Genomic DNA, 19,646 nt, shown 5'->3' on the forward strand with positions numbered 1-19,646 from the left:
AAAATATTTTTTCTGGACTTGTAGTCAGTTGCGGTTTTACTGGTATTCCACCTAGACTATCTCTGCCTAGTTCTTCATAGGATTTTTCTATGATTCTGGCAATTTCAGCTGGTTGGTCTGCTATATCTGTCTCTTTTAACCTCTGGCGGATCGCCACGTTTGCTGCTTCACCCTTTATGTTGGCTAGTAATATAGCCGAGACCTGCTTGAAGTCTTTTAGTAATTTCATACCAAGAGTTAAAGCAGGTTCTGGACCGTATTCATCTTGAATTTGTTTTAGCACATCTGGTATTACCGAAATGGATGGAACACCGTGCGTTTTTGTGTAGATAGAAGCAAAGACTGTACCCCAAGTGTCACAGTCCTCAATGTGTGGTGCGATTCCCATTGGGAGACATATAGTCAGAATTCTGTGTTTTTCTAATGGGGTGGTGTCAGGAAACACCGCCTCTATTTGGGTAATTTTCTGTGCCAACCAGAATGGTATCTGTTCTCGTTTAGCTGGAACTTTACCTAGGCAGGATTGGATGTTCTGTGGTGTAATTTTATTTGTGTTCCCCTGGTGAGGGGTCAGCTGTGGAAGTTTAATCGCTGGCTGAATTGTTGAAGTCCGCATTACATACTGAACTAATTGTCTGTGAATTTTTAGTAGTTGTTTTAGCTGTATTAACAGCTCTGCTGCAGGCATTCTTTCGATGTCTGGATATGGTGTGTATCCGGCTAGGACCGGCCACGTTGCTCCTGGTCTTCCTAAAGGACCGAGCCTTGTAATGTGATTATTATGTTTTAGGGCGCCATCAAATAAGAGCAAATGCTCTTGGAATTTGAGTGGTACTTCCACCTCCTCGAAAGGAGTGTACTCATTAGGAGGTTCCTCTACTTTGTAATAGTGGAAGTACTTTGTTATAGTGTTAGCTGCTGGAAAATGTATCCATGTATAGTATACCTCTGTCTGCCGATATTCGTGTGCCTCGATTACGAATATGACTGTGCCACCTCTAGGTGTCAGTCCATTTTCTATAAGTTTTAAGGTTATAGATCTCCTTTTGGCGACCGGAATGAGTATTATATCCGCGTCTGCTGCTTGCATGGTAGCATCAGCATCTGCTATTTCAGTAGCTAATCTAGTAACCTCTCGTTCTTCATCGCTGTCCATTTTGCTGACAGGATGGTATTATGTTTATTTGCAGATCAGGTTTCTTTATGGAAACAGAGATTAGATGCACAATATTTTGGAACTGTTTTATCCTTCAACGTTGACTAGACCAAGAACCATACATAGGAGTTCCCTCCTGCAAGGTTTTGGAGGATATTATAACCTTTCACCCACTCCAGACGTCTTTGGAGTATTTGGGAAAAGGGGTCTGAGTGAGAAAGCACGACTGAGTTACTCTAAATGTCTTACGTTAGTTTTATCGCCCTTTCCAAACGCGTTGGGCGCCATGTAGTGTAGCTCCTATTTTCCCAATAGGCTCTGCGCATTGGAATAGTACCTACAGCAGTAAAGGCCTAGACCAGACGTTAACTAGGTCTACTACTGTCGATACTAGACTTAATTTTTGGGTTTGCCAGCTAAGCTCAGAGTTCGCTAGAAACTTTCTCGAATGTTCAAGGAAGGATTAACTCCCCTGATTAGACAAGAAGGGATTTAGTTTCTGACAACCATAGAACATGACAACTTTGCTCTCCCCTAATCAAGAGTCAATCTCAAGAGTCGTGTGAGCACAAGGCAATTATTTTACTCAGTCAGTACGTGCATTCTTAGTCTCATCAGAATGTAGAGAAAAGGAAGAGACGGGCGTGTTCAATAAAAGATGTTATTTATTGATCAGTCTCTTTTCTCGTACAAGAGAAATGGATCGATATTATTGCAATACTTATAGTTAAGTAAAGTGCATACATTAAAAGCAATAGTATAAAATAATACTGTAAAAACATTGATATGGTTTCTGAGCCATATGATGTTTTAAAATGATTAAAATATATTTACATACACATATACATTTGACTAAACGCACTCAACTGGTGTTTCTAAATACGCCTACCCCGTGTACCTGACCTAAGTCTAATGCGTGGGCGGGAATAGAAAGTTACAGTTTAAGTTAAGTTTGTTTTTGCCAAGTGAATAACTAAAGAATTCTCTAGGAGGGGTTATTCAGTTCTGTACCTGGAATTTAGGATGAATGAGGAATGGTATCTCTTTCTCTGCTCTCGATATTCCAGGCTGCCTGCGAGGGCTGCCCAGAAGCGCCGGTGCTGGGTCTCTCGGCTTGAGATAGCAGCGCGTCTCTCAGCGCGTCAGGAAGGCGGGGCTGCTGCCCGCGGGGTCTGCTTCTGCTCTCTGCTTCGGCAAGTATGGCTGCTCCGTCTTGTCACCACGCGTGTCTTTGCATAGGGCAAGGTCGGCAATATTTATACCTTAAAGGTGCCGGGATTGACGTAAGGATGGACATAGGTACGTCAATAAAGATGTCATACGACTTGCTCGTTAGCACATTCTTTACTAAAATTCTCTGTGAAATCAAAACAATGGCCGCACGGATTATCCAGGTTGTCATAGGTTTGATTTGTTATGAGAACGTCGTATGCCTTATCAGGGGCTGGAGGAATGTTGCTTGTCTAATTAGATCTCAAGCGTTATGACCTAATCAGATAACACGTTCCTGTGCCGTAGTGTGACTGCGTCAGATAACGGTATCTGCATCATGGGGGATTTCTTGCCTCATGGGCTGACTGTTAGTTGACTAGCTAGGTAGTTTAACCAGAATAGGGTCAGGAATAGGGGGATCGATTCAGAACCTATAGAAATACACGACAATACAACATGCAAAGATATGCCCTCCTTACGACTGCAACACTGCCCATCAGCCACAGTCTGATGGGATGAAAATATACGCAGTGTAAATGCTTACATTCTATGAGTCTGAGTCTAGCAGATATTGCCAGAATTCTATGGGACATCTTTGCTTCTCTCCAGTCCCATTGTCGAAAATACCCAAGTGATTTTCCCATTTGTCTCTGAGGCACTAGAAATGATCAGGGGAATTTGTGATTAGTGACCTGTAAATCTGTGATATTCCCTTCGGCCCAAATTTATAATAGTGATTTTCTCCTTAAGGAACTGAAACTCAGGTAATGCTCCTAGCTCAGCTTTGTGGGTTTCTAGGGCATGTTTGTTTTGTAACTACCAGAAGAACTGGCTTTTGTGACGTGCGAAGTCAGCTGCTAATTGGTCAAAGGACTCCATGTGATCAGTATTCCACACGTCTCTAATGGTGGAGATACTTACAAAGTCCCAGGCTTGAAATCCCTGCAGCCTGCCCGCTTTTTCAATGATTGTGACCTGCCAAAGGGTTGTCATCGCTGTTACCCTACCCTGCCTTCTGAGGTTCTGTGGTTTTCGGAACCAGACTCCATTTTGTTTGAGTTGTTCGTGACGCCATTGTTGTGTTGCCCTCACGTAGGCCGTGGAGGTAACCGAGCGAACAAAGTTGCATGGTCCTCATTGTTCATGTATGCATTAACAGGCCCTTTTCTGACTTGTGAGTGAACTACAGTACGCTGACCTCTTCACCTGAAACTGACCCTTCGCGAGGCCAATTTCCCTTGGTTTGATTCTTGTCTAAAATTGCCAATCAATGTTCAGGATATCGTTAACTTTTAGTTTCCTTGCACATATCTTATACTAATCAGCATCTGAATTGATCCTATCCTTACAACTTTTCATTACATGGGTAGTGCTTTCAATAATGGGTTTGTCCGGCTTGTGGAAATTGAATTTCAGACAGTCCTAATAATTAACTTTTGGGTTGGGTTACTGTAAATTGGGTTTTTGTTAATGTGATACTCAGTTAGAAAATGTGTCCTATTGGTCAGAATGTTGTGCAGTGGGTGTGCATTTGTAATGAGCAAAATGTGGATAAATACTGATGTCTTGCTCTATGAAAATTGAGCAGTTTCCTGAGTTGTACACCGTGTTGTATTGCTTGGTTTACTGTTACTAGCTGCAGCTAATAAATTTGATCTCTGACGCCATACAGAAGTATTCCGTGTCTCTGTTTGCCAAGACAGGAGAACCCGAAGACTTTGGGCGTGTCCCTGGCGCCGCTGGGTTCTAAGAAAACCCGGTTCTTCACTTCCTATATGTCTGACTGTTGCTTTCCAGCTGTCTATTGGAATTCTGTTGATCATGGGTAGTGTGTGTGTGTGGGACCGATGCGCCTTACAGTAATGAATACGAGTTGTATGGTTTCAATATAAATAGCTCCAAGTGCACCACCATATGCCCTTGTCACTGAAGATCCAGTCATTCAATAGAAGTAGCTGAGATGCCATATAGTAAAGGTTGGAGGTTGGGTATCCCTAAATGGCCTGTGTACATTTAGTAAAAGAAACCCGCTAGGTAACATTAACTTGTGTTAACTAGTGGTGCATTGACTGGGAAAATTGCTGATGAAACATGTGCTGGTAGTTTTGGATTGTTTATAAGATAAGTGGAGAGACACCATTTTGAAGAAGGCCCCTCTGCCCATAATGGTGGGTGGGCACTTGGCCCAATTGCTGAGGTCTCTTTGTATGTTGCCTTCTTGCTGGGCAATATTTAGGCTTCAGCTTAATCCCTGGTCACTCATGATCATTGTGCCTATTAGGTGGGTGTGACCAATTTTAGTTTTAAAATGCACGTATTTTGTGGTGGGACTCCTATCAGTTGCTTGTAAGTAGATTTTCTCAAGTTTACCTGGAGACCCGAAGTATCGCCATACACTAGGAACATGGAAAAAATTCTTGAGATGGTGGTTTCGGGGCATGGTGTAAAGAGGTCATCCGAGTACAGAGGGACTATATCCTCAAGACCCCCATGCATCAGAATCCACAGAAGCTGGCATCACTCTTGATCCAGAGCAATAAAGAGAGGGGAAGTGGACACCCCTGGCATGTGCCAAGGCGAATCTGGAAAGGATCCGAAAGAGCACCGTTTAGGAGAACTTGGGCTCATGGGGAGGAGGATTATGTCTGCCCTTGATGACTTATGTCATTATACTGACTCAAATATAGCCCTAAGTCCTTTGAATCATTAGGAGGCTTCTGACATAGAAAGTTGTAATATTATCTTGTGAAAGTTCTCCGACTTAGGGACAAAAGTTCTTGCCCTTTGCTGGCTAACAGATTTCCTATTTAACAGATCTTGTGAAATTTCCCTCACCTTTTAAATGAAAGTGCAGACCGTGCACTGGTGGTGTTCCCGCAGGATTGAGTTTGTCACCATTATTGTTCAGTCTTTATATGATCTCACTAGCCTATCTCAATCTTTGGGGTTTCGTCTTTTTCTGTACGAGGACGATACCCAAATCATTGTCAATGAGTGGCGGCTCAAATACCTGACTGCCTGTCCACGGTTCAACTTTGGATGAGTACAAATCACTAAAAATGTAATGGTGACAATAAGGAAATCCTTTGTCCTGCTAAACCGTCTGTGTTCTGAGCATTAACATTTTGGCCGACTTTGGCCACTACGCCCACTCCAGAGAAGTGTGTGAAAGATCTATGTGTAAAGTCTGATTATGCTCTAAGTCTGTCTAACCAGATTTCTTCAGTTGGAAATCATGTTTTTTCCACCCGCATATTCTAAAACGTGTTCTCTAGCATTTTCCATTCTTTTTCAAGGTTGGAATTCTCAATGCATTTGTCTCTGCGTTCTGGGACTAATGCAACTAAGTTTTCTTGATCTTCTAGCATTTTTTATTCAGAAGTTGCAATTAATCCGAAAATACCTCACAAAACTGGCAATTTTCCTTTGTCGAATAAGCCACGTCACCAGCCCTAGCATCTTTGCATTGATTATCTGATAAAGAGTGGATATATTTCAAACCTATGCACTTTGTGAACATAGAGATTTTTACTCCTTTACGTATTTTTAAATTGCAGCAACCTTAAAATAAAACTTCATGACCTTGTACAGGTGGCAAAAAGCTGATCTGCAGGAATTTTGAAAATTGCTGAAGAAGTGGTTGTTTCCTGCCCTTTGACTGAGGCTTCTCTCCTTATAGCTACTTTTCTTAATCTTATCATTTGGCTATGTTGAGTAGTTTGGGTTTCCAGCACCAAGGTACCCTAATTTCGGGGGTATGGTATGCTTCATAAATACCTAAATCAAAGCAGACTAATTGGAGAACAACCTATAAACTCTAGTCAACCTACAGTAAACAGGGGCCATTGTGGATCCCGTTTTAATGGTTAAAAATGAATGCTTCTCATAGGTACTGGAAAGACCCCAAAAAAGAGATAAAGAGGGAAGTCAAAGTACTAAAAAATGGCAGTGATAAACCCCAGGAATGTAAGCTGCACTTCCTTTGGAGAATATTTAAAAAACTAGCTGGCTGGAAGCTCTGGAACCCTGAAAAATAATTGAAACAGGTGTTCACCATTTGCAATATAAATTATTAAACAAGCATTTGGTTCCCTGGGAATAAATTAGACAATGAGGTCCTGGAACCAAGAAAGAATAACATCTGACCCAGCACTAGGTTTGACCCAGCACTTGGTTTGACCCAGCACTTTGTTTAGTCACGTTTGATGCCTCTATGTTGACTGATTTTATAACATCTGTTGCTTCCGAGAAGTTGGCTCAAAATGTATAATTAATTGTACAATGCAGGATATTAAAAAATAATAGTTACAGTCTGGCAAGATGGAGCCCCGGGCTCATGCAGCCTAGTCAGAGCCCACGCACCTTATAGTTGTTTTCAGCTTGCGTGATGCTTCCTTGGATATATAAATCATGGGGGCCTGGGAGGTTCTATTTTACACCCACTATACACAAAAGTTGATCCATCTAAACCCCCCATTTTTCAGCTTCTGCCCATCACTGACTTAGAGACTTAATACTAAGACAAAGTATTCCAGAGCACATTGAAAACTAGTGCTAAGCAGCTTACTCCATGGTGTCCACTCGGCTTGTAACCTCTCAGTTTTAGTACAGTGCTCATCCACTGTGACATTGCCTTGTTTACATGCTTTTGATTAAGTTGACAGTGGCTTGCTTTGGTACAAGTGGGACCAGAGGGATATTCCTGGTTCTCATCTGGGGCTATCCAGTAAAGCACGAGTCAGGGTTAAGTTGGAAGATAAAACATTTCTGAATCTATGACAAAATATCGAATACAAAAATATCTACATGCAAAAATATCGCAACAAAAATATTGATTACAAAAATATCGACAACCTATCTCTAACAAGGTAAGTACAAAAATATCGTTTTTTTAATTTAAAAAAATGTAATATTAATAAAATAACAATTATAAATGTAATAAACATGGTTAAAAATATATTATAATATTTAAAATTAATAAATTATGTAATAATACCAAATAATAATAAAGATATAATACATAGTATATACTTAATTAATAATAACTCTAAAAAATTATTTTAATGACTTATAAATAATTGAAAATATAATAAATTACAAATAAATGTATATACATAAAATAATAATCTAAATAACAATTAATAAAAATGTAAAACAAATTTAAAAAAGTAGGTAAATGTTGGATAGCGTAGGGGTAAAAATTACTATTCCCACTCCAAACAGTGCAACAGTAGGGAAAGTGTTGGATAGCGTAGGGGTAACAATTACTATTCCCACCCCAGCGAGTGCAACAGTAGGGAAAGTGTTGGATAGCGGAGGGGTAACAATTACTATTCCCACTCCAGAGAGTGCAACAGTAGGGAAAGTGTTGGACAGCGTAGGGGTAACAATAACTATTCCAACTCCAGAGAGTGCAACAGTAGGGAAAGTGTTGGATAGCGTAGGGGTAACAATTACTATTCCCACCCCAGAGAGTGCAACAGTAGGGAAAGTGTTGGATAGCGTAGGGGTAACAATTACTATTCCCACTCCAGAGAGTGCACCAGTATGGAAAGTGTTGGCTAGCGTAGGGGTAACAATAACTATTCCAACTCCAGAGAGTGCAACAGTAGGGAAAGTGTTGGATAGCGTAGGGGTAACAATTACTATTCCCACTCCAGAGAGTGCAACAGTAGGGAAAGTGTTGGATAGCGTAGGGGTAACAATTATTATTCCCACTCCAGAGAGTGCAACAGTAGGGAAAGTGTTGGCTAGCGTAGGGGTAACAATTACTATTCCCACTCCGGAGAGTGCAACAGTAGGGAAAGTGTTGGATAGCGTAGGGGTAACAATTACTATTACAACTCCAGAGGGTTCAACAGGAGGGAAAGTGTTGGATAGCGTAGGGGTAACAATTACTATTCACACTCCAGAGAGTGCAACAGTAGGGAAAGTGTTGGCTAGCGTAGGGGTAACAATTACTATTCCCACTCCAGAGAGTGCAACAGTAGGGAAAGTGTTGGACAGCATAGGGTTAACAATTACTATTCCCACTCCAGAGAGTGCAACAGTAGGGAAAATGTTGGATAGCGTAGGGGTAAAAATTACTATTCCCACTCCAGAGAGTGCAACAGTAGGGAAAGTGATGGATAGCGTAAGGGTAAAAATTACTATTCCCACTCCAGAGAGTGCAACAGTAGGGAAAGTGTTGGATAGCGTAGGGGTAAAAATTACTATTCCAACTCCAGAGAATGCAAAAGAAGGGAAAGTGTTGGATAGCGTAGGGGTAACAATTACTATTCCAACTCCAGAGAGTGCAACAGTAGGGAAAGTGTTGGATAGCGTAGTGGTAACAATTAATATTCCAACTCCAGAGAGTGCAATAGTAGGGAAAGTGTTGGATAGCGTAGGGGTAACAATTACTATTCCCACTCCAGAGAGTGCAACAGTAGGGAAAGTGTTGGATAGTGTAGGGGTAACAATTACTATTCCAAATCCAGAGAGTGCAACAGTAGGGAAAGTGTTGGATAGCGTAGAGGTAAAAATAACATACTTATAAATAAAAAAAAAAATTTAAATAATAAAAAACATAACTACCATTTACAAATACCAATACATAATTATTGAAAACATGATTAGCAATAAATAGTTAAGTAAAAAAAATATTAAAAAATACCATTTAATAAAATTTAATTACCAATTAATAATTAATTAACAATTATATAATTAACAAAATAATTAATTTAAAAACATTATTACTTAATTACATTTAAATTACTTCCCACCCTATTCTCCTATAAACCCACAACCTGCTACAGAACATATTTATCAATTAATCAATTAATACAAATTAATTACCAATTAATTAAAATTAATTACCAATTAATTAAAATTAATTACTAATTAATTAAAATTAATTTATATTTCCTAATAATAATAATTAATTTAGTATAATTAAATTACTTCCCACCCTATTCCCCTATAAACCCACAACTCGCTACTGAAAATAATTATCAAATAATCAATTAATAAACATTAATTACCAATTAATTAAAATTAATTACCAATTAATTAAAATCTATTTATAATTCCTACTAATTAATAATTAATTTAGTATAATTAAATTACTTCCCACCCTATTCCCCTATTAACCCGCTACAGAACATAATTATCAATTAATCAATTAATTAAAACTAATTACCAATTAATTAAAAAATAATTAATAATTAATTAAAAACAATTTATAATTCCTAATAATTAATAATTAATTAAGTATAATTAAATTACTTCCCACCTTATTCCCATATTAACCCACAACCTGCTACAGTACTAAAATACAAAAATTAATTAAATTACATAAAAATAAATTAAAAACATAATAAACACATAATAATATACAAAAAAATAATATAAAAATCGATATTAGTAACATTGAAATTATTAACATCGATATTACTAACATCGATATTTAAAACATCGATATTACTAATATCGATATTAAAATGTATCGATATTACTTCCCTTCTATATTATGTCCCTTCGATATTTATTGTATATCGATATTTAAATTTCGATATTTTGTCTGCATACCAACATTTCTATCTCTCAAAAATATACACTAACTGACCATTAAAGTAAAGATGAGCAATCACAGCCTTAATATTCATTATATACATGGCAGATGCCAAGGAAGCAACCTTTACTCCAAAATTGGGCAGGGAATTCTTGCAATGTTTACAACATGCAGATCATACTGTTTTGTTAGATAAACATGTATTGGTCTATAGTGCTTACTTGAAAGTTTCAAAATCTATTGCAAAATAAATAGCTTGACCCTAATTATTTTAACAACAAAAATAATAGTCTTTGGATACTACCTAAAGCCAGGGGCGTAACACAGGCCCCTGCAGCCCCCGCGGTGCGGGGGGGGCCCCGAGCTGCAGAAGGCCCCTTCAGCACAATTGTTAGGCCCAAGAACTCCAGATTAAACCCAGAGTGGGGGCCCCTCTGTGTACGTGGCAGGGGGGCCCCCTCCATTTTCGTTATGCCACTGCCTAAAGCAGGTCGGAATCTGTCCAGTTGAAAACAAGCCCACGGAACAGGTACACTGTGACAAATGTCTAAGAGTATGGTTCAGCGTCAGGGAGACATCACCTGGTCTTGAGGAAAAACAAATTCAACTCTTTTATTAATGCCTTATGCCGTCTATGTAAGTAGATCAGTGACCCACACTTGGGGCCACTATGACAGATGATTAGGTCCAAAGTGATCCAGACAACTTGCTATAGAGTAAAATCTTTCCAAATAAATATATAATTTGGCTTCACTTAGCTCAATGCAATATCTACTGATCAATATTCACCTTGCAAGAAGTCTCATACGCCCAGCTGGGATTACAGTGCTTCATGAAGATAAGCCTGATTGTGTAAAGCAAAAGCTTTCTCAGTATGCTCTTGACACTTAGGGTTTTCACTATCAACATTGCGCTGAGATCAACTAAGTGGAATCTAAGGGAGTCTGATCTACTTTGGAAGCACAATGTGAACAGAGATTGGAGATTGTGGGAGTATAGGCTTGAAGTGCAATGCATATTGTTTGTATATGCACCTACATATTGGACATTTGTAGAAAGTGGTTATGTCCGTTGTTTTCAGGCTTGGAGCTAGTTCCAGTGCCAATGCAATTAACTTAACAATGAATGGAGGCAATGCCCAGTTGCATATTCATTACATTTATGTAGCAATATGAAACTATGGTGTTCTAAGAATGATTTAATAAGAGGTATTGGGATTTATGGATCTAGTTGCTTGAGCTTTTAGCATAAAGCACTCTAGTAAAGAATCTTGCAAACTAACGCTACATCATTATTCATTAACCTTTGAAGTGCAGAAAAATGTACCTTCTCATACTTGGAAATGATCTCGGCTCTTTCTTGTGCTATTAAAGCTTCTAAATCCTTCCTCATGTCAAAAACTGGAAAAGAAAAGAAAACAGTCAAGCAAACAATCTCCAGAAATAGGGAGAAAATATTTGATTAATTCTGGGCAAGAATTCATTTCACATTTTTATAATTTAAATATTAATACAATTATGCCAATAAGACATCAACAAAGAAGGTTTACACAGTACATACCAACTTAGTAGATTTTCTCAAAAAATATTCCAAATAAAACATTTCCATTATCAGATTTATAACAAATAAAGAAACATTTGTTTGGGCGCCAGACTGCAAGAATTGCGAATGAGGTTAAAACATAGATCGCTATCAAATTCTACCAAGTAAGTCTACCAATTTAGGGACCAATTTAGAGTTTGGCCGAGAGTGTACTGCAATGATAACGGCATACCTTCTCTGCCAAAATCAGTGTTCACTTGCCTGATTTATAGGTGTCGATGATGAAGCCTACTCCAACTCCATCTGTAACATGACACAACAAGACACACTGTGGGTTTGCTATTTGGTCTGCACATCATTTGACATTCTAAGTCTAGGTAGAAATTTTCAACTCAATTGGTATGAGGTGCTCTAAATGGTGTCTTAATACCCACCCATCAGGGTAAAATTATCTCTGGACCTAAACGGTTTAGAGCGATAGTTAATCACAATACACCAAGGCACACTCAATCACTATATCTATAATCCAATAACAAAAAATAGAGGAAATTCTCCCTCGTGGTATATTGCCAATGTGTCCTTTATCCAATGTCCTTTAAACAAGGCTTCAAGAAGTACTTCAACCACAACTCCCAAATCAGGTCTTTAGATTTTTTATTTCCAAAATAAGCGAAGAAACAGCAGCAGTAGACTCGCGTTTCGCCCGCATGGCTTTTTCAAGGCTGCAGAGGAATATATACATAGCAACTATTGTAAATTAACAGTATAAACATAATCTACAATATACACATAAAAGATTATAAACCCTCTGGGTGCATGATGTTACCAAGAATCTTATAGTATCCAAATAAGACTTCTCCCAACATAAATATTATTGGGTTGGAGCGATTGCATGCAAGCCAGAAACAGGTAAGTGACTTAAAAATCACTTATATAAAAAAAAGTGAATAGAAAAAGGTAAAAAGGATGTGAGACTGGAATAGATAGAAAAATACCAAGAGTAAAATTCATACCTTGTAGAGATAAAACACACCTGAATATTAGCAGAATGTTCTCATACTTCGATACGGTGCAGAAAGTCCACCACCTAATGTTAATCAGAGGCTGGAGGTGAAGAGATGTAGTATCACCTCAAAGAACTTATCCTGTTAATAACAGGAATGGTTGCTGTAAAAAGGGCACTTGGTTTGTTGATGTTATTTCTTCCATGTGGAGTAAAAACTACAGTTCAAAAGAAAAGAAAAGAGAAAGACCTTTTGAGTCCAGGTCGCTCCCTGATGCATAGTGGCCATTTATATTGGGTAGTACATGAGCTAAATTGATAACTAGTATTTCATACTCATAAATAATTGGAACTCCACTTATGCCTAATGCATCAAAAAAGTAACAGTTACTACCTATTTTACGTAACGTGTGTGCAAAAGAAAAAGCTAATCTAACTTCTACTTAGTTAGGTCCAGTACTTTGGTTTCAATACACCTTGTAACATGCCGTTTTTAATAGAATGTCCAGTATAAAGAATGCTTGAGAATGGAGCTCTTACTGGGACCTAACCAAGTAGAAGTTAGATTAGCTTTTTCTTTTGCACACACATGCTGGAGTTACTCAAATAGGTAGTAACTGCTACTTTTTTGATGCATTAGGCATAAGTGGAGTTCCAATTATTTATGCATATGAAATACTAGTTATTGATTTAGCTCATGTACTACCCAATATAAATGGCCACTATGCATCAGGGAGCGACCTGGACTCAAAAGGTCTTTCTCTTTTCTTTTCTTTTGAACTGTAGTTTTTACTCCATGTGGAAGAAATCACATCAACAAACCGAGAGCCCTTTTTACAGCAACCATCCCTGTTATTAACAGGATAAGTTCTTTGAGGTGAGATTACGTCTCTTCACCTCCAGCCTCTGATTAACATTAGGTGGTGGGCTTTCTGCACCGTATCGAAGTATGAGAACATTCTGCTAATATTCAGGTGTGTTTTATTTATACAAGGCATGAATTTTACTTTTGGTATTTTTCTATCTATTCTAGTCTCACATCCTTTTTTTACCTTTTTCTATTCACTTTTTTTATAAAAGTGATTTTCAAGTCACTTACCTGTTTCTAATCACTGGCTTGCATGCAATCGCTCCAACCCAATAATATTTAGATTGGGAGAAGTCTTCTTTGGATACTATAAGATTCTTGGTAACATCATGCCTCCAGAGGGTTTATAATCTTTTATGTGTATATTGTAGATTATATTTATACTGTTAATTTACAATAGTCGTTATGTATATATTCCTCTGCAGCCTTGAAAAAGCCCTGTGGGTGAAACGCGCGTTAGCTGCTGCTGTTTCTTCACTTATTTTGGAAATAAAAAATCAAAAGACCTGATTTCGGAGTTGTGGTTGAAGTACTTCTTGAAGCCTTGTTTAAAGGACATTGGATAAAGGACACATTGGCAATATACCACGTGGGAGAATTTCCTCTGTTTTTTGTTATTGGATTATAGATGTAGTGATTGAGTGTGCCTTGGGGTATTGTGATTATCCATCTGTATCATACTCATCTCACGATCCAACAGAGTATTGGCTGTCGGAGGTTAGCCATGTGACAACCTGCCCAATTTAGAGTGGGTGAACGGATGACTTTTGTTTGTTGACCCTCACTGCCAGACAGGGTCAGCCTGGCTGTGAGGGATAGTAAAAAAAAAACAATGACCCCCCCCCACTCCACGGGACGGAGACCTGGAGCCAGATAGACCCTGGGACCCCCAATCAGACCCTAAGGCATCTGACAGCTATAGACCCACACCAGGTCCAAATACCGACATGCATGACTCAGATAATCTCCTACATCCCTGCTCATCTGACTGGGCACCTGCCGTCAAAGTAGACATGTCTCTGGTTGAGAAACTACAGAAGTCTCTGGTATTAATATTAATATAATCGATGCCAATGTTTATAATGATACATCTGCACGTAAGAACAAAATCGCATCACTATTATCAAATTCACCCATCATGAACTCTTCATCAACCAGACTCAGAAATACATGGTAAGGCAGGCTCTGCCACCTAGGCCTGAGGGTACTGATTGACAGGTCACAGGATGCGTAGCATGTAGCCAGCGGACAAATGTGTGAACAGGAAATTCAGGTAAATTCCCCAGATAAGAGCAGCAACACCACAATGGTCCAGGGAGACTGGCCTCAATAAGGCAAACATGGCCAGGTGGGTGCAGGCATTCCCAAAACACCATAAAGTCAGATACCACATGAAATTAAGAACACACAGCAAATCAGGACACAGCACACACAGTACATGCAGTAATCATTTACTCCTCATGCCGGACATCTAGACATGTTACCCTCTGGGCCCCATAGTGTCCACACAAGGTCGAGGTCCACCTGCATTTGTTATCAGGAGTCTTATTTATGACCCCACAGACAAGGCCTGCATTCTTTTACCAAAAAAGGATCAACAGAAGTAATTTATGATAACTAAAGCAATGGGGAGCGGGGTCGCATAGGGAGGGGGGGTCGCATGGGGAGTGGGGTCATGCAGAGAGGGGAGTCACAGGGGAAGAGAGGTTCACGGGGGAAGGGATGGTCACGGGGAAGGGGGGGAAGGCGGGGGTTGTGGGGGATGTCATAAGGGGGTTAATAAAAAAAATAATAAATAAACTTACCTTGAGGCCGGTCCCACATTTTGTTGGCTTTGGCTCCTGCTCTCCTGCCTCTGACAGGTACAGGAACAGAAAGCAGGCAGCCAGGCTCCCTCCCCTAAGCCAATCACAATGCTGCATTGCAGCCTGCGTGGAGAAGGGCAGAGTGTTCATGACTGGGTTAGGCGGCTTGAGAGGGCCGGCCAAATAGTCATTGCGCACTCAGGAGTGGGCACACCACTCATCCCCTGCCCTGCTCAAAGAGCAGAGCAGCCCCACCCACCCGCCTGCAAAACTAACACAAAATCATAAAAATTAAAAGTTATTACCATTTTATTTTTCTGCTTCTCGCACTGCGAGAAAGCAGTGGGCCGACACTGCTCCACCATAGCTGAGGAGCTGGCCCTTGATGGTCTTTCTCTTGCAGTCACTAGGCTTTCTCATCAACGAGAAAAAGTTGGTTTTATCTCCAACACAATCCATTGTGTTCCTGAGCTTCTTAGTCAACTCCATTCGAGCCAACCTGAGTCTTCCCTCCAGGAAGGTATCCAAGATCAGTCACAAATTAATTTGCACCCTAGCAAGACCAGTCACATCCCTTTGACAGATTGCGAGGGTGGTCGGGCTTCTCTCCTCCTCCCTCTGAGCCATATTTCCTGGCCCCCTACATTACAGGGCCCTTCAATGGCTCAAGATTTCAAACCTAAGGAAGGGTCTGATGTATTCAGAGTGTTTTCCCCTGTAGGACGATGTAAAGGTGGAGATTCAATGATGGCTAGCCCACATGGAGGCTTGGAACGGCCAAGCCATCTTCAGTTCCCAACCAGACTTGGTGATCGAATTTAATGCCGGCGGAGTGGACTGGTGGGCATGATGTGGAGAATTCTCCACTGGAGGAAACTGGTCTGAACAAGAGAGCTCTCTGCACAGCAATAGTTCAGAGATAATGGCTGGCTCTTTCACAGTCAAATGTTGGACAAAGGAACAGATATAATCCAATGTCCTCCTCAAGATGGACAACGTAGCAGCAGTCAGGTAGATCAACCATCTTGAGGGGACATGCTCCAAACCTCTATCAGATCTGGCCAGGAGTTTCTGGGAGTACTGTCTGGAGAACCAGATGTCAGTCACAACGGAAAATCTTCTGGGCTCGGACAATCAAGTTGCGGACTGGCAGTCAGTCCCCATACCTGAGGGACTTCAGTCTTTGGAAACTGGATCTGTCCATTTTTCGGGCATTGAACTCCTGATAGGGTCCCTTCTCAGTGGACCTCTTTGTGTCCAGGCTAGACCATCAGGTGGCCAAATACTTCAGCTGGAGGCTGGACCCCTCAGCTCAGGTGACAGATGCATTCCAGCAAAGGTGGAAGACTGAAAGGGGTTATGCGTTTCCCCCCTTCTCAATGATAATGAGGCTATCCACTGAAGTTCGGTGACAGCAGGCAGAGGTTTACAGTTCTGATGGAACTTCCTTGGGATTCTCCAATCTGTCTACCCCTGTTCCCAGCTCTCCTATGGGTTCCCTCTGGGAATAACCATCACTTCCTCCTGGAGGGTTCACTGTGGCTCATGGCGTGGCATATTACCAGGGACGAGGGCATGTCCCAGGATTTTTTCTCCAAGCTGTAGACTTTCTCTCCAAGGCATGACAGGTAACATGATTAAAAGACATTGATGGATGGGTTGGTGTTAGCAACGACACTTGGATCCCATGGGGACCACCATTGTCCATATCCTGAATGTCCTAACCTCTTTAGCTTGGGATGCATACCTTACAGGACGATCAATTCCTTCCGGTCAGTGGTATACCGGGGCACCCCCGATCGATGGACATCCTGTGGGTGACCACCCATTGACCAAGAAACTCCTGAGAAGGGTACGGCTGTCCATCCCCCCAGAGCAGCAATACCCGGTCCTTTCAGACGTGAATGTACTTCTTACTCTTGGCCAAGTAATAAATACCTCCCTTGAAAGCAATTGTCAGCTAAGTTAGCGTCTCTCCTATGCCTGGCTGTAAAGTTTCTTAGCTTTCGTAATGGAAAGTTTCAATTCTATTAAGGAAAGTAAGGCAAGGATTATCCTCCCTCGGGTCATGGTTCAACTATGCCCCCTCCCCCCACTGTGAGATGATGATTCGTAAGAAACAGAAGTAATCTCTTTATAATTTCATGTGATTTTGCCAATGGCAGTAGAGTTTGTCTCTTTGCTATATCATATTTGTGAATCATGATGATCAGTTTCCGCTGGTATTCATGATCTTTAGATCATTCAGGATGTGTTCTTAACACTGTTCTCTTTCTACAGGAAATAATTCAGACAAACAGGACTGATGGTTCCCTTCTGGCTAATCGTCACATGAAGAACAAGCATAGGCATAGCCAATAGGTCTCCCTTTGGGACGTTATAAGTGTTCAGCCATGCAACAGTTAATATTGTTGCAGTAAGGATATTGTGCTGCATAACTAAATACTTATAAGGTCCCAAAGGTGAGACCTATTGGCTATGCCAATGCTTGGTTTTATTTTAACTGAGCTTGTGATCTAATATCAAGTCATGGTAGCTTGAAGTCCATTGTACTGGGCATTAAAAAACAGTATTTAATTCCGTGCTCAAGTAATATTTAACACTAGAACAAGAAGCTTGGTATTAAACATGATCTCCAAATTTTGAATTCTGAAGAACCCCTAATTTTTTTAGCTGAAATCACTTTGGTGTCCAACTGTAAGGAAATGTGGCAGCTTATTTGCAATAAAGACTAATTGTTACCACTCAAGCGGACAATACAAGAATGGAAGAGTTTAATGAAGGCCATCTGGAGTGTGGGTAGAAACTAAAAACATTGGGAGCTACAGACTACAAACTGGCACTACCCAATGATAGTGAACATTTAATGTTTCACGTTATCCCAGGAAGATGACGCGGTTCTGCCAGCATTGAAACCTGTGATCTGCAGGTTAGACTTCGATTTCAAAAGTAATGGTGACTTAACTCCCTGACCTAACAGGAAGGACTCACAAAACAAGGATGCCGGGGTAGAATGGAGCACTGAGGAAAGAATACAAGGGGACAGGATGGGTGGACTGAGGACAGAAAGAAAGAACACAGGAGGAAGCATACTTAGAAAGCACTGGGGTCATAGGAAATAAAAGAAGGACGGGTGGAGTTGGAAGGAGGCAACAGAAATGGGTGGCCGTCTGCAAATCGAGATGGAATAAGAGACAACACCTCTGAAGGGAGACACACAAACAGGAAAGGACAGAAGGGCTGAGGAGCGGAAGGAATACGCGTGTGGCTGCGGTGATAATGAAAGAATGGCTGCAATGTACACACAGGCAAGAGAGAAATGAACTTCAACAAACAGGCTGGCGCACAAATTAGAGACCAGAGAGCAGGCTGCCGGGACTCACTCCCTCAAGATCCAACTTCAAAGCGGTCGAGGCTCTAATTCCCATCCCTGACTCACCCGACAGCAGGGGTGCAGTGCACTGCAGAGCGGCCCGGGGGATGTCCAAGCCCTGCCAAATGTGGTCTGCTCTGACTGGAACCTGTGCAACCCCATGTAAGGAATTCGATGTTCAGAGGCAGCCGGGCCTAATGTAAATTTCAAGAGCGGTGGCCCCCTTTGAAAAGCCAGTGGGGTCAGGGTTGAATCAGCCACGTCAGGTGTGCCACCGATAGCCTGATAACACTGAAGTATAAGTGATTCTGCCCCGACCAGACCGGCCTACCACCACATTTGGGATCCCCCTCGAGCCACAGGAGAGTGCAGTGCAGGTTCCAGCCGAAGATCTCCAGACTGCAGGCCTCGGGTTCACAAGTGGGGGGAGTGCGGCTGAAAGTTAAAAGTAAAGCGTGGGTGCTGCGATTATAGCAAAAGTTAAGAAACAGAAGTTTTTTTCTATTTCTTTACTTTTGCTATAATCGCGGCACCCGCGCATTACTTTTAATGTTAAAAGTAAAGTGTCGGTGCCGCGATTATAGCAAAAGTAAAGAAATAGAAAAAAAAAACTATTTATTTTCTTTTGCTACAATCGCGGCACATCCCTTTACAGCGCTGCGAAAATGAAAGGAAACGTGGCGCGCGTGCTTGTGCGCATGAGAGTAAGCTGGTGGTCGCTTGGAAGCACTTCCAAAAGCAGCTTACTAAATGTCTCGATACACCAGCGCATACGCTGGGCTCTAGCGAGACCTAAAAAGGAGGAGAAGATACTGACATGGGACTCTAATGGGGTCAAGAGCACCCTGATAGGTTGGACTTTGACTAACTTTATCCCAAGTGTTCATGGGATTTGTAGTTTTACTACTGTTTTTACATGGCTGCTGTTAATAAAGCTAAGGAAAGACAAGCATAATCCTCGCCTCTGCATCCTTAATAGAACTGAACATTTCAGTTACGAAAGCTAGGAAATGTTATATTCTTCCTGTATTTCTCTCTGTCTTAGAGGGAACACGTTGAGAATTTCAGAGCACAAAGCAGGTAAATCTGTGTATAATAACTGTAAAAACTAGAACATTTTGCAAGTCATAAAAGA

At 40.8% G+C, this 19,646-nt stretch overlaps 1 protein-coding gene across 3 annotated transcripts in view; it reads right to left on the reverse strand.

The window, feature by feature from the left end:
• Positions 1-19,646, reverse strand: part of LOC144823924 (uncharacterized) — a 523,537-nt gene that overhangs the window by 127,283 nt on the left and 376,608 nt on the right. For all 3 annotated transcript variants that reach the window (XM_078682843.1, XM_078682842.1, XM_078682844.1), the window contains one exon: positions 11,247-11,320. In XM_078682843.1, the coding sequence (XP_078538969.1) occupies positions 11,247-11,312 (66 nt within the window). In that variant the 5' untranslated portion in view covers positions 11,313-11,320. The remainder of the gene's footprint in view (positions 1-11,246; positions 11,321-19,646) is intronic.

Source organism: Lissotriton helveticus, chromosome 3_1 (genome assembly GCF_964261635.1).
Source record: "Lissotriton helveticus chromosome 3_1, aLisHel1.1, whole genome shotgun sequence".
NCBI classification, from domain to species: domain Eukaryota; kingdom Metazoa; phylum Chordata; class Amphibia; order Caudata; family Salamandridae; genus Lissotriton; species Lissotriton helveticus.